At 48.0% G+C, this 16617-nt stretch overlaps 1 protein-coding gene across 1 annotated transcript in view; it reads right to left on the bottom strand.

Moving 5' to 3' along the window:
- The window catches only part of CDK6 (cyclin dependent kinase 6), a 199304-nt gene that overhangs the window by 145034 nt on the left and 37653 nt on the right, over positions 1-16617 (bottom strand). The window contains exon 2 of the mRNA XM_029070593.2: positions 4636-4771. Coding sequence (XP_028926426.1) covers positions 4636-4771 — 136 coding nt within the window. The remainder of the gene's footprint in view (positions 1-4635; positions 4772-16617) is intronic.

Below are 16617 nucleotides of genomic sequence, written 5' to 3'. Positions count from 1 at the left end.
GTGAGAAAGGGATCGAAATGGTTCAGAAAGTTGGAGATTGGGCCTGAGGATGACAACGAACAGTAATTGGAGAGGGTGGGAGAGGTGGATGGTGTGGGCTTCAACGAAGGAGAAAGAAAGGGATCCTGGGGTGGGATAGTCCGGAAGCAGCATTTTGGTAGGGGGTGGCACGATAAGAATGCTGACTCCTCCCCCTTTCCCGGTGAACCTTGGGAAGCAGGAAAAGATGTGTCCCCATCAGGAGTGAGCGGCATGGGAGACAGTGTCGTCTGGAGAGAGCCAGGTTTCGGCGATGGTGAGGAAGGGCAGTGCCTAGGTCAAGGACAGGTCGAGGATGAAAGGAAGCTCCCCTATGATGGAGCAGGAGTTCCACAGGCCACATTTGGCTGGGGCTGTGGGCAGGGGGAGGGGTAAATTAGTTTAATGTAATTAGTTTAAATTAGTTTACACTGTATGTTCCTTGAGGGCAGGGACCCTGCCAAGCAGCACTGTAGTCAGTCAGACAGTCGATCATATTTGTTGACCACTTACCATGTGCAGAGCACCGTATTAAACGCTTGGGAGAGTACATCAATGAACAGACACATACCTTGACCACAGCAAGCTTATGGTCTGCAGGTAGCTTACAGTCAAATAAGTACTTAGTACAGTGTACTGCACATAGTAAGTACTCAGTACTATTAATGGATTAAAATAACAGGTGTTGATCTGTGAAACAGACTTCATCTTCCTGGTGAAATTGAACCCTGACTGACTCCATTCAAATACTCCAGCTGACAGAACAACAATTGCTCCCCTCCAGGCTGGGGACCAATGCCTGAATCAGGAAACTGCAAAGAACATGGGGTGGCAATCGACTTGGTAAAAACATATAAGAATGCCAAAGTAGCCGCACCGCTGCCGATGCACCCCAGTGCCCAAATCCTGACAGCGACGCCAAAGAATGCTTGGCGGGAACGCATGATGGTCACCCTGCCTTTGTCATCCAACCTGATGTCCCCCCAAGCACACTGGAGGGGGGGGCCCACATTTGCCCACTCTTCCTCCCTCCTCGCCGCTCCCACTGAGCTCATGATGGCATTGTGATTCACCTCCTTGTGGGTTCTGCCAGGGGGATGCCAGAAAACCATGAGTGACTCTCCTTGGGGCCCCCTACTCTGTCCCCAGCATGACCTGGCCCTGCTCTGATGAACAGTGGCCAATGAGCCGACACGGCTCCCCGTCCCCAGCCTCTTTTTTAATGATACTTGTTAAGTGCTCACTATGTCTCAGGGACTTTTCTGAGCGCTTAGGTAGATACGAGTTTATCAGGTTTAGACACAGTCCCTGTCCCAAATGGGGCTCATAGTCTAAACTGGAGATAGGAGGATCTAATCCTCATTTTAAAGATGGGATAACTGAGGCCCAGAGAAGTTAAGTGGTAATAATGAATTATAATAATTCTGGTATTTGTTCATTCATTCAATTGTATTTATTGAGCGTTTACTGTGTGCAGAGCACTGTTCTAAGCACTGGGGTAGATACAAATTCATCAGGTTGGACACAGTCCCTGTCCCATGTGTGGCTCACAGTCTTAATCTCCATTTTACAGATGAGGCAAATGACACACAGAGAACTGAAATGACTTACCCCAGGTCACACATCAGACAAGTGGCAGAGCCGGGATTAAAACCCACATCCTCTGACTTCCAAGACCAGGCTCTTGCCACTAGGCCATGCTGCTTCCCAGGTGACCTGGGATGTGACTTGGGCAAGTGACTTGCCCGAGGTCACACATCAAGCAATTGGCAGGAGCAGGATTAGAATCCAGGTCCTCTAACTCCCAGGCCCGGGCTCTTTCCTTTCGGACACGTTGCTGCCTCTCGTAGAACACCTTCCCTAGAAGCACCACTGACAAGGAGACTGAGCCCAGAGGAGTGTCACGGGGAGCCATGACAGAAATCCTTTAGATTGCTTGTTGTGGGCAAGAAATGTGTCTGTTTACAATATGCGTGAACATACAATAATAAATAATGTTAAATTGTGCTCACCCTAATGTGCTCACCCTAATGTGTACACAAAAAGCATTCAATAAATACAACTAACTGACTGACTTTCCCAGAATATAAGACACATTATGATTGGGTCATGCCAATGGGCAATCCAGCCCAAGATTCCGGGGACAACAGTGGAAACAGTGGATTTTAGAGGGAAGGTGTGATGGCGACGCTCATTATTACAGTTGTCCCTTGCATGCGGAGACACCAATGATGGTGAAGTTCACCTCTGAGCACCTGTGTGACTGATGTTCACGCATACAGTCCGGTTAGCTCAATCACTACAGCGTGAGACTCTAAATCTCAGGGTCGTGGGTTTAAGCCCCATGTCAGGCGACACAATTTTGAGAAGCAGCATGGCCTAGTGGACAGAGCCCTGGCCTGGGAGTCAGAAGGACCTGGGTTCTAATCCCGGCTCTGCTACTTGTCTGCTGAGTGACCTTGGGCAAATCACTTCACTTCTCTGGGCCTCAGTTCCCTCATCTGCAAAATGAGGATTAAGACTGTGAGCCTCACATGGGACCAGGGACTTTGCTTGTAACTACTCTAGTGCAAAGAAAAGTGCTTGACACCTAGCATCAAGTACCACAGTACAAGTACTGTCTTTATTATTATTTCTTCTAGACATCCTTCAGTTGCATTAGATCAATCATTCAATGGTATTTACTCAGCGTGTACTGAGTCCAGAGCACTGTACTGAGCGCTTGTGAAAGTATGCTACAACAGAGTTGACAGATGGTCCCTGCCCACAAAGAGCTTATAGCCTTTACAAGCTGAGGCACTACTGACGGAGAAGATTGCCTCTGAGAGTGTCTGTGGCTGAAAAGGCCAATGCGGGATCCTGTCACATTGAGCACGCAAATACGTCCGCTCACTTGACCTATTTGACAGTGCTGAAAATAATTTCATGTTTAACTCCCCTATTAGAGGGGACGCTCCTTGAGGGCACGCACAGTCTCACCAGTTATTCTGTACTTCTCAACCGCTCAGTACAGGGCACCACAGTACCAAATGGGTGCTCAATAAATGCCACTACTACTAGACCGTAAGCTTGCTGTGGGCAGGAAACATGTCTATCAACTCTGCTATACTGTACTCTTTCAAGTGCTTACTACAGTGCTCTGCATACAGTAAGTGCTCAATAAATAAGATTGTTTGATTGATGCTACTATGCCACAATTCAATGCACTATGTAAGTTTCCACTCAGAGCAAGTTTGCTCAAAGCTAGTCTGCTATGAGGGAGTTTTGAGCAGGAACAATGATGGTATTTATTAAGCATTTCCTACCCATGCCAAAGCACTGTGCTAAGCATTGGGATAGCTACAGATAATCTGATTGGACACCATTTTCCTTGAGTAATAAGATCCAGATTTCCAGGCTGCTTGCAGACAGACTTGGGAGGGAAAAATGAATCTCTGAAGAGAAAGGCTGCCAATTATCAATTATGGCACTTCAAAGGCTCTAAGTACCAATGTCTGTGATTTTACGATTTCTCCACTAAAGAGGAGATGCGAAAAAACTGATGTTTCCCCCCGTCAGGAAACCTGGCACCTGCCCTTAGGCCTAGGTGGCCTGGCCATCATTACCACCCTGCCACCCCGGCCCATCTCCCACCCTCCCGTGGAGCAGACACCATCATCATCATCATTGTCGTCATCAATAGATTCTAATCCTGGCTCTGCCGCCTGTGTGCCGTGTGACCTTGTGCAAGTCACTTCACTTTTCTGTGCCTCAGTGACACCATCTGTAAAATGGGGATTGAAACTATGAGCCCCATATGGGACATGAACTGTGCCCAACCTTATTTGCTGGGATCCACTCCAGCACTTAGTACAGTGACTGGCAAATAGAAAATGTTTAACAAATATCGTATTATTATTTATTCAGCACTTACTGAATGCAGTGCACTGTACTATGTGAGAGAGTGGAATGTCAGTCACTCCACCCGAGGCACTCTCCCAGGCTTTGGATAAGTGCTCTCCGGAAAAAGTCTTCACCCAGATATCCAAAGTTACTCTGCACCCTGCACCCAGTGACCAGTGCCCAGTTCAGTATGCTTCATCCAAGGTCCCTTCACACAGAGTTCTACCTTCACCTTTGGGAGGGCGCCTAGACGGTGAACACTTTGTCCCTCTCCTCCCTTACAGAGGCTCACAGCCAGTTTTCTCGGCATGGACCCTCAGGGCAAAGAAAGGGACTCTGCCATAAGCTCCTTCAGATGAAAATGGGCGGACACTAGCAATGTAAGTATTTTTCTAAGAAAAGGATGTTTCTAATTCCAATGGAGGGCAAAATCAGATGGAATACCTAAGTTCTAAATAGATCCTTCATTCTCATGACCCAACTCCGGCTTGAATGAGTCGTTTTCTGCTCTTTAGGCAGAGGGGCCATCCCACACCCACCTTCAAGTCCATAACCCCCACAATTTCCAATATCACCCCGGGAGAAGGACCCACGCGGTAAGCCGAGAACGGCCAGGCCCAGGAATAGAAAGAACTGGGGCAGAAGCCTAGCTCTGGGGCAGCTCTCTGCATTTCCGTCGAGAGACGGCAGGATTGTTGATGGAGTGCTGCCAGGAAGGAAATGGTGTGTCCGTACCTTGATGGTTTCATTGGGCACTCCGGGCTCTGGCACCTTGTCCAAATAGGTCGTCAAATCTTGATCCACGTGTTCAAACACTAGTGTTAGCTTGGTTTCTCTGTCTGTGCGCGAGACGGTGCATACGTCAAACAGCCTGAGAGGAAAAGGAAGGTGAGATTAAGTGGGTAGAACTGAGTAGAGTACGTCAGTTGCATTTCTGCAGGCTGCAGAAAGCAGCATGGCCTAATAATAATTATTATTATTATCAATGTGGTATTCGTTAAGTGCTTACTATGTGCCAAGCACTGTTCTAAGTGCTGGGGGAGATACAAGGTAAGCAGGTTGGACACAGTCCCTGTCCCTCATGGTGGTCATTCATTCATTCATTCAATAGCATTTAGTGAGCGCTTACTATGTGCAGAACACTGTACTAAGCGCTTGGAATGTACAAATAGGTAACAGATAGAGACAGTCCCTGGCCTTTGATGGGCTTACAGTCTAATCGGGGGAGACGGACAGACAAGAACAATAGCAATAAACAGAATCAAGGAGATGAACATCTCATTAAAACAATAGCAAATAAATAGAATCAAGGCGATGTACATTTCATTAAAAAATAAATAGGGCAATGAAAATATATACAGTTGAGCAGACGAGTACAGTGCTGAGGGGATGGGAAGGGAGGGGGGAGGAGCAGAGGGAAATGGGGGAAAAGAGGGTTTAGCTGCAGAGAGGTGAAGGGGGGCGGTAGAGGGAGTAGAGGGAGAAGGGGAGCTCAGTCAGGGAAGGCCTCTTGGAGGAGGTGAGCTGTAAGTAGGATTTTGAAGAGGGGAAGAGAATGAGTTTGGCGGAGGTGAGGAGAGAGGGCATTCCAGAACCGCGGGAGGGCATGGCCCAGGGGTTGACAGTGGGATAGGCGAGAACGCTGGATGGTGAGGAGATGGGAGGCAGAGGAGCGGAGTGTGCAGGGTGGGCAGTGGAAAGAGAGAAGGGAGGAGAGGTAGGAGGGGGCATGGTGATGGAGAGCCTTGAAACCTAGAGTGAGAAGTTTCTGTTCCACGCAGAGGTTGATAGGCAACCACTGGAGGTTTTTAAGAAGGGGAGTGACATGCTCAGAGCGTTTCTGCAGGAAACTCTTTTCAGTCACAGTCACAGTCTTAATCCCCATTTGAATAATAATAATAATAATGGTATTTGTTAAGCGCTTACTATGTGCCAAGCACTGTTCCAAGCGCTGGGGTAGATACAAGGTAATTAGGTTGCCCCACATGGGGCTCACCATCTTAATCCCCATTTTACAGATGAGGGAAATGAGGTCTAGCGAAGTTAAGTGACTTGCCCAAGATTTTAAAGCAGACACGTGATGGAGCCTGGATTAGAACCCATGTCCTTTGACTTCCAAACCCATGCTCTTTCTACTAGGCCGTGGGAGTCGGAAGGACCTGGGTTCTAATCCTGGCTTTGCCACTAGTCTGCTGCGTGACCTTGGGCAAGTCATTTCACTTCCTCTGGCCCTCAGTTCCCTCATCTGTAAAATGAAGATTAAGACTGTGAGCCTCATGTGGGACAGGGACTGTATCCAACCTGATTAGCTTGTATCTACCCAGTGCTTAGAACAGTGCTTGCCACATAGCAAGCACTTAAATACCATTATTATTATTATTTCTTCCAGCCATCCCTCAAATACATTAGATCCATCAATGGTTCAGTGGTATTTATTCAGTGCGTACCGTGTCCAGAGCACTCTTCTAAGCACTTGGGAAAGTACAATAAAACAGAGCTGAGAGATGCGATCCCTGTTCATAAAGAATATATAGCCTACAGGGATAAAACGGAATAAAGCAAGCCCTTTCCAAAAAATGCTCCTTTGTGGGCGCTGAGGATTCTGGGACCTAATAGAAGCCATGACGCCACTACTCCCCCATCTCAAGTTGCCCCACGGCAGAAAGGCTGGCCCAGTGGGAAAAATGGAGACAGTCACAGGGTCCGGGGAACCGCGTCCGGAACTACAGCAATGCCCTCCCCTGCCCACCCCCCAGTCCCGGCAAGCAGGCCCTGAACTGTCAATAGGGAATCCAAGAACTGGTGCCGCTCCCAAAGTATCTGACCCCCTAACACGGAACAGGTTTAGGCCACAGGAGATGGGAATTGGCCCTTGGAGCACGGGGGCTGTTCCCTGGGACTCCCTTGGGTAGGTCACTTCACTTCTCCGTGCCTCAGTTACCTCATCTGTCAAAATCAATCAGTGGGATTTATTGAGTGCTTACTGGGAAGGAGAGGTATGATAAGCATTAATTAATGAATTAACTAACTGTGGTACTTGTTAAGCACTCACTATGTGCCAACCACTTCACTAAGCACCAGGGTGGAATCAAGCAAATTGGATTGGACACAGTCCCTGTCCCACTTGGAGCTTGCACTCTTAATCCCCATTTTGCAGATGAGGTTACTGAAGCCCAAAAATGAAGTGACTTGCCCAAGGTCACTCAGCAAGTAAGTGGCAGAGCCAGGATTAGAACCCAGGTGATCTGATTCCCGGTCCAGGCTGTATCCTCTAGACCACGTTGGTTTTCTGCATTCAGAGCTGGGTGGTCCAGACCTGGAGGGTCCCAGCTCATTCTTCACAGGGTTAAGAACACCAGCAGTGCTGCTGATGGAAACCATTTTAAATCTAAAAAAGGAACAGCACACTGAGGAAATGGTCACTTCTTTAACTTGCACTTGGCCAAAAAGAATGCTGATGGACCAGTCAAATGCTTCTCCTCGCATAGGGATTTGCTTCCTCCCCCCACCCCATCGCTCCCCTCATTTCCCTCCACCCCCCCACCCCAAGATAATGGTTTCTTTCTGCACGATTCATCAGTGAAAATTTCCCATGGAATGTGAGGCTACACACCAGAATCTATGCACAATCACTCGATCAGTAGGATCTACTGAACACATACTGTACGCAGAACACTGTACTATGGTGCTTGGGAAAATAAAATAGAGTTGGTAGACTCGATCCTGGCCCTGGCCACCGATTTAAAAAAATCGGTGTTAAAAATTTCCTGGAGATAATGCTAAACCTCTCACTAATTAGTTTACATTTCTGCATTCCACGGTGATCAGGGCAATGGGATTCAGTAAGAATACTGGGAAAGGCATCTGAGTGGCTCAGGATACCTGGCATTGCATCTGCATCACAAATCTGGATTAGGAAGAATAATAATGATAATAGTAATAATATTTGCTAAGTGCTTCCTATGTGTCAAGCACTGTTCTAAGCGCTGAGGTACACATAAGTTAATCTAGTAGGACACAGTTCCTGTCCCATATGGGGCTCTCAGTCTAAGTAGGAGGGAGAACAGGGATTGAATCCCCATTTTACAAATGAAAATGAGACTCAGAGACGTTTAGTAACTTCCCAAGGTCTCCCAGCAGGAAAGTGGCAAAGCCGGCATTAGAACCTTGGTCCTCTGGCTTCTAGGCCCAGACTCTTTCCATTAAGCCATCCTACTTTCCAAGCCCCGAGTAGATTTCCCAAGGATTTCACAGAGCCACTTGGACTCCTTTATGGCAAAAGATTTAAATGATTTTCTTTTAGCCTGCTTTTATCCTTAACATTTTGGTCCTTCAAAATGTCCCTAAACGAAAAGAAATGTCCGGTTTCCCCAAGGAAAAATCTCTCCTCCACTTTGGCAACTCTGCTGTCGCATCAACCCAAAATAAGAGGTGAGCCAAGTGAACCAAATGAGGCGAGCTCGGATGAACGATACGCTCGGATGCACGATACGAAGGACTGATGAAAATCCTTTCTTTCCCCTCTAGACCGCAAGCTCCCATGGGCAGGGAACATGTCCACCAACTGCTGTGGAGTACTCTCCTAAATGCTTTATTGATTTGAGTGCTTATTATATGCAGATCACTGTACTGAGCGCTTGGGAGAGTACATTATAACAGCATCAGGAGACATGTTCCCTGCCCACAGTGCTGCCCGGGGAAAAGAAAATGTCCACCTAGTGTTGTCTGCTTATTTTTAGGATCACTTAATTCATACCCATAAATGCACACTGGCTGACAACTGAAAAGCCGAAGGCTGGGCTGCCTAGGGCCCGATTTCTCCACAAACCCTAATGAGAATGAAGCTCGCTATCCTCTAGCTAATAGATCAGATAATTCCTTACCTATGCGCTAAAGCAAACGCCAGGACCCCTTAGGGACGATTATCACGTTCCGAGCACAGGACAGGGAGTTTGTAGCTTGGCCTCCTGCTTCTCAGATGCCCGTGGGGGTGGAAATATCGAACAATCCATCCCTTACGCTGGCTGCTGGAAACTCACCCCTGGGTGTATCTGGTTCCTCCGATAGCATGAATGAAGTGGGCAGCCCTCCCAAAGTGATTCTAACCCCCTGTTTCCTGTGCCTGATCTCCACAAATTTGCAGGGGGTTTCTTGGCCAGGCTGACACAAGGGATGGCTCCATTTATGGAGGGAGATTGTGACCCAAAACTTAGGTGAACTAAAACTTTCCAGAGATTACAGTTCACACAAAAGTCTTCTACAAAACTGCTTTGCACACAGAAGCTCTGCTCTCTTACTGAATTTGTCAAAAAGGAAATTGACATTATTTAGGTTTGAAGTCTGACCCTTTGCAGGAAGTTCAATAAGGTTTTTTTTAGAGTCATCTTTGCAGTATGTTTAGATTTGAAGGTGTCCCCCTGTGTGTGTGCGGGGGGGGGGGGACAGCCTCCCCATAGCAGGGTGGGCTGACCCCCTTCTCCCGTCCCCCCCCAGCCCTGCCCACCCCACCCTCCCAACACAACCGAACTCCTCCAGGACTCCTCCAGGACAGGAATTACCAAACTGGGATGAAAAGACTCTCAAATGGTGGTTTCCTAGCCTGTTGGCATTTTGAAGCCTGTCCCCTCAAAGACCCATTCATTCATTCAATCGTATTTATTGAGCACTTACTGTTTGTAGAGCACTATACTAAGCACTTGGGAGAGTACAATATAACAATAAACAGACACATTCCCTGAGCACAGTGAGTTTACAGTCTAGGGGGGATGACAGACATTAAAATGTCACCCGCATAGACTCCCGCTCCTCTAAAATAATAACAACAATGTTGGCATTTACTAAGCGATTACTATGTGCAAAGCACTGTTCTAAGCGCTGGGGGATACAAGGTCATCAGGTTGTCCCACATGAGGCTCACAGTCTTCATCCCCATTTTACAGATGAGGGAACTGAGGCACAGAAGTGAAGAGACTCACCCACAGTCACACAGCTGACAAGTGGCTGGGATTCGAACCCACTAAAAACCTCTCCCTCATCCACCCTCGGCATTCATGTCAATTGGTGGTATTTACTGGTCACTTACTGTGCGCAGAGCACTGAATTAAGTACTTGGGAGAGTTGTGTTTTGTTGTCTGTCTCCCCCTTCTAGCCTGTGAGTCCACTGTTGGGTAGGGATTGTCTCTGTTACCGAATTGTACTCTCCAAGTGCTTAGTACAGTGGTCTGCACACAGTAAACACTCAATAAACACGACTGAATGAATACAATAGTTAGTAGACATGATCTCTGCCTTCAAGGAGTTCAATAAGCACTCAATAAATATGATTGATTGATCGATCAATCAATACTCAAAGACAAGTGTATTTGCCTTTGGACTACAGCTGTTCTGGGGAATTAGAAATGCTTATCAAGCTCATCCTTGATGGAGTAAGCACAAAATGTTCTCTTGGTCCATAATTCTATATTTTCCCAATATCCATCCTGGGGGTCTGTGTGACTGGGTCTTTGCTCTAGTTCTTTAATTTATACTGGTACACCTTGAGGGTGGGGAACAGGTCTCACCTCTATTGTGCTCTGTCAATCAATGTCTTATTTATTGAGCACTTACTATGTACAGAGCACTCTACTAAGCCCTTGGGAGGGGACAATTCAACGGAGCTGGAAGACACACTCCCTGCCCACAACGAGCTTACAGTCTAGAGGGGGAGAGAAGCAGCGTGGCTCAGCGGAAAGAGCCCAGGCATCAGAGTCAGAGGTCATGGGTTTGAATCCCGGCTCTGCCACTTGTCAGCTGTGTGACTGTGGGCAAGTCACTTCACTTCTCTGTGCCTCAGTTACCTCATCTGTAAAATGGGGATTAACTGTGAGCCTCATGTGGGACAACCTGATTACCCTGTATCTACTCCAGCGCTTAGAACAGTGCTCTGCACATAGTAAGTGCTTAACAAATACCAACATTATTATTAATAATATAATTTATTAATATAAATAATTTACAAAGATGTACATAAATGCTATAGAGCTGAGGATGGGGTGAATGCCAAATGCCCTAAGAGTATAGATCCAAGCATAGACAACACAGAAGGAAGATGGAGTTAGGGAGGACTAATAATTCTTTCTACTCATTCCACTGTACTGTCCCAAGTGCTCAGTACAGCACTCTACACACTGTTGTCTGTACGCTCCTTGAGGATAGGGATCGTGGTCTACAAACTCTTATTTTACTCTCCCGAGCACTCAGTACAGTGCTCTGCATGCAGCAGTTGGTAAACTCCTGGAGGGCAGGGCTTGTATCTTCTAATTCCAATGAACTCTCTCAAGCGCTGAGCACAGTGCTCTGCACATAGTAAGCACATTCAATAAATGCCACTGACTGATTGGTTGATGAAAAGTCCGTCATTCCTCACCCAGTCAGGCAATAGATTTGACTGAACAGGCCCTAGGGGCAGAACACCAACCAAATTCCCAACCTGGTTACCAGTGACAGCATGGATGGGGGAAATGTGAATTGTATATCTCTTGGCCTCCAGTTGGGAATTTATCAGCCAACTCACTCGGTAGCCCAGATGCTCTTCAATAATTTTTCAAGTGCCTTTGAAGCATTTGGGCCTGCCCCACACCATTCCTGTTTGTACAACATAAAAAATTGAGCTGTGAATACAAGAGCAAGAGTTGGAAAGGCTTTTTTTGACTCTGGGTGGCTTTTTTAATAGGCCCTTAGCCCAGGACCAATGGACACCCACCAGCCATTCTGGAACCATCACAGAATGCACTGCGGCTTTCACGATAAGGTTGGCTGCCCCCGCTTCAACTTCTGATTAAAATCTACCCTGGCTCCTGAAAATACCACATACAAATTTTGATTCATAGATTTTACTTCTCCAAACTGAAGGACCAGCAGAGCGGAAAGTAGTAGGGCCCAGAGACAGAATTCTCCCTAAGGAGGATGTCAGACTCATAGGACTGGAAGGAACCCTGGTAGAGGAAAGGCGGTGCTGACTAAAAATGAGTCGATGAAAGAGTAAGGGACGGGAGAGGATTGATGGGGAGATGAATTGTACATTCCAAGTGCTTAGTACAGTGATCTGCACATAGTAAGCACTCAATAAATACTATTGAATGAATGAAAGGCAGATGGTCCCAGGTGAGGTGACCATAGCCAGTTAACAATAATAATAATAATAATAATAATAATAGAGGTCTTGTTAAGCGCTTACTATGTGCCAGACACTATACTAACCACTGAGGTAATCAGGTTGGACACAGTGCCTGTCCCACATAGGGCTCACAGTCTTAATCCCCATTTTTACAGATGAGGTAACTGACACACAGAGAAGTTAAGTGACTTGCCCAAGATCACGCAACAGATATGTGGCAGAGCCGGGATTAGAACCCAGGTCCTGCTGACTCCCAAGCCCGTGCTCTTTCCACTAGACCATATGCTTCTCATAATTTCTCATTCCATACGTTCTCAGGTCCATCACCTGGCTGAGCTCAATACTCTTCCTGTCTCTCTCTGATTCTGCCCACTAAATCAATCAATCCATCAATCATATTTACTGAGTGCTTACTATCTGCTGAGCCCTGTACTGAGCACCTGGGCAAGTACGACATAACAGAGTTGTTAGTCACATTCCCTGACCACAACAAGCTTACAGTTGAGCGGGGGAGACTGACATTAACATCTACAATACATTGGAGAAGCAGCGTGGCTCAGTGGAAAGAGCACGGGCTTTGGAGTCAGGGCTCATGAGTTCGAATCCCAGCTCTGCCACTTGTCGGCTGTGTGACTGTGGGCAAGTCACTTAACTTCTCTGTGCCTCAGTTCCCTCATCTGTAAAATGGGGATTAAGACGGTGAGCCCCACGTGGGACAACCTGATTCCCCTAAGCGCTTAACAAATACCAACATTATTATTATTATTATTTATGGGTACATACATAAGAGCTGTGGGGCTGAGGGCGGGTGAGTAAAGGGTGCAAATCCAAGTACTAGGGCGATGCAGAGGGAATGGGAGAAGAGGAAATGAGGGCTAAATGTGACACCACTATATATTACAGCCAAAGGGAACAAAAGCATCCTGGGATGGCTCACCATAAGATATCAGAGATCCCTTGAGTTCAGTCTGGGTGACCTTGGGCATGTCACCTTCTCTGGACCTCAGTTTCTGCGACTGTAAAATGGGGATTCAGTATCTGAATTCCCTCCCCATTGGACTCCCAGACTGGGAGTCCCCAGTGTCCAACCTGATTATCTTGTATCTCCCCCAGTGCTTAGTACAGTGCTTGGCACATAGTTTAACAGATACCAGGGTGATTTTCTGAGGGAGCTGGCAATTTATGGGCGTAGGTGGGCCTGAAAAGGCCAACACTTGACTAGCAGTCGCCGTTGGGCTATTGCCCATAGAGATCCACCTTGTGTGGCTGTGACTTTTATTTGGAGTGATGATTCTTGGTTTTAGTATGACTCAACCTCAACGCCCTCCTGGAAGTTCTACTCCCAAAAGGCTATTCTTCTCCCAATATGGGAGATGCTGAGGGACACTGGAGACCTCTCAGGGGGACACAGGGACACTCATCACCTCACACAGGGCCGACGGGAACAGTCCAGATCCAGAGAGACAGAGGGCGTTTGCTACGCGTGAACTGGCCGGTTATGGCCGTGTTGCCACGACACTGAACGGTGGGCCCTGTTAGCTTCAGCAGTGGCTAGTAGAGGGAGCACAGCATAGGGAGTGCTTAGCAAATACCGTTATCGTTATTATCAGGCGTCGGGGCTGCCACCTGGCAACCCCTGGTCCCGTAAAGCTGCGAGTGACCAGCTGGTGATGTTATCTCTGCACCAGAAACCACAGCACTTTGCCACCACCCTCATCAGGCCCACAGAAAACTACAGCCAAGACTCACGGAGACTCCTTACGGGAGCACAGCGCCCAACAAGATGCTTACAATGGGAGATTTCAACGCTAGGGTTAGTAGCGATGCCCAAACAGGGGGAGAAATCATCGGACCACACGGAATGGATAAGCCAAACGGACAGAAGCAGCGGGGCTCAGTGGAAAGAGGACGGGCTTAGGAGTCAGAGGTCATGGGTTCTAATCCCGGCTCGGCCAGCTATGTGACTTTGGGCAAGTCACTTCACTTCTCTGTGCCTCAGTTACCTCATCTGCAAAATGGGGGTTGAAATAGTGAGCCCCACATGGGACAGGGGCTGTGTCCAACCCAATTTGCTTGCATCCACCTCAGTGCTTAGAACATTGCCTGGCACGTAGTAAGTGCTTAACAAATACCACAGTTATTATGATTATTATTTTTAACTTTTATGGGCCTCATTTTCCTCATCTGTAAAATGGGGATGAAATACCTGTTCTCCTTCCCCCTTAGGCTATGAATCCCTGAGTGGAACAGGGTCTGTGGCTGATCTGACTGGAGAGTATCTACCTCGGCGTTTGGCAGAATGCTTGGCACATATTAAGCGCTCAACAAATCTGACAATTATTGCTCTTAGGGTGAGGGAGAAGAAAGGGCGACGCGGCAGCTGCTGAGTGGGCAGCCAGCAAGAGACGACCAAAAGCAGAAGGGCTGGAGGAGGATGGGCTGCGAGTGCACTGTGAGGGGGTGGCCTCGGACAGCGGAGCCTTGGACAGCGAAGCGACGGGAGGCGGTGCAGCAGACGGATCGGGAAGGAGCAGCTCTTCTCAAGCCAAGGCTCCCACAGAGCTTCAAGGCCAAGAGGCAAAAATGCCAACTGGGCCAGGCGTCGCCAGCATCAGACACGTCAGGGACGCGAGGGGGGCAGTTCCGCGCACATGCCAGGCAGCTGGGATGGTCAATGACGTGCTGTCCCACGGGGTCAGGGGCGCCCGCCATGAGCAGGACAGAACACCGGAGCTCCATGACCCAGCAGAGCGCAGCTGGATGGGACTGGGTGCACATCCCGACTGACGCGGATGCGTTTACCTCACTTGCTGAACTCCGGAGCGGCCTCCTCTTCGGGACCAAGAGGTAAATGGAACTATGGGTACGAATGCTCGACTGCACCTGCCGCTCTCTGTTCATCTGGACGACCGCGCGACTGGCCAGATGTCAGTTTCAGACGACACCCAACTTGGCCCCGGGAGCGTATGGGGCTTCCACGCCCAGCAAGAATGAGTACACCAGAGGTTTCACATCTGCATGGGGAAACCCCTTCCCCCCGCCAACAATGCCCACACCCTGAGTGCCCAGATCAAAGATGATCAGAAATCTGCATTAGAAGAGGAGCTAAGGTGTATTCCTCTCCCACCCCCCAGCCAACACCCTCCCTCTCACTCCCCACCATTCCACAAGGCTCAAGAGAAAGGGAAGCGGTGTGACCTGGTGGGAACAGCATGGGCCTGGGGTCTGAGGACCTGAGTTCTAATCCCAGCTCTGTCATCTGCCTGCTGTCCGACCTTGGGTAAGTCACTTCACTTCTCTGTGTCTCGGTTTCCTCAACTGTAAAATGGGGATTCAATGACTGTTCTCCCTTCTACTTAGTCTGTGAGCCCCAGAAGGGACAGGGACTGTGTCTGACCTGATTGACTTGTACCTATCCCAGAAATTAGAGAATGGTGCTTGAAACATACAGAAGCAACGTGGCTCAGTGGCAAGAGCCCGGGCTTGGGAGTCAGAGAATGTGGGTTCTAACCCCGACTCTGCCACTTGTCTGCCATGTGACCTTGGGCAAGCCACTTAACTTCTCTGGGCCTCAGTTACCTCATCCGTAAAATGGGGATTAAGACTTTGAGCCCCACGTGGGACAACCTGACGACCTTGTATCTACCCCAGCGGTTAGAACAGTGATCGGCACATAGTAAGTGCTTAGCAAATACCATTATTATTATTATACATCCTATGTGCTTAACAATACTTTTTAAAAAAATTTAAAAAAGGCGGCATGAGGTCTGAGGAAATACCCTAGGCATTTGCGCCATCCCTCATCCAAGGTAAAGGTTAATCCCCAACCAGCACATTGCTAGTAATAACATCTGAAACACCATCACATTGTAGAGTAACAATGACTCAGCCACCAAAACTTATCGCCCTTTGTGTGCAAAGAAGACACCGCTGCTGATGGGGCAGGTCACCTGTGTGTATGGCTAAATGTATGGCTTACCTCATCTGTACTATGGGGATCAAGACTGCATTAGACAGGGACTGTGTCCAACCTGATTTGCTTTGTTCATTCGGTCATTCATTCAACAGTATTTATTAAGCGTTTACTATGTGCAGAGCACTGTATTAAGTGCTTGGAATGTACAATTCGGCAACAGATAGAGACAATCCCTGCCCAATGACGGGCTTACAGTCTAATCGGGGGAGACAGATGGACAAAAACAAGACAACATAATCACGATAAATAGAATCAAGGGGAAGGATATCTCATTAAAATAAATAGGGTAATAAAAATATATACAAATGAGCACAGTGCTGAGGGGAGGGGAAGGGAGAGGGGGAGGAGCAGAGGGAAAAGGGGCTTAGCTGAGGGGAGGTGAAGGGGGGAAGCTTTGTATCCACCCCAGCGCTTAGTACAGTGCCTGGCACATAGTAAGTGCTTAATACCACAATTATTATTATTGTTACTAAAAAGGCCAAAGCAGGATCCCATCCTGGTCACATTGGGCACGCAGATAGGTTGTCCCTTGTTGTACTTTATGTTCGCAGCGCCTGGCACTGTCGTCTCTTGTCTCGTCTCTCTT

This window comes from Ornithorhynchus anatinus, chromosome 8 (assembly GCF_004115215.2).
Source record: "Ornithorhynchus anatinus isolate Pmale09 chromosome 8, mOrnAna1.pri.v4, whole genome shotgun sequence".
Lineage (NCBI taxonomy): Eukaryota > Metazoa > Chordata > Mammalia > Monotremata > Ornithorhynchidae > Ornithorhynchus > Ornithorhynchus anatinus.
Note: the sequence above shows the minus strand (reverse complement) of the source record. Positions and strands in the feature narration are given on the sequence as shown.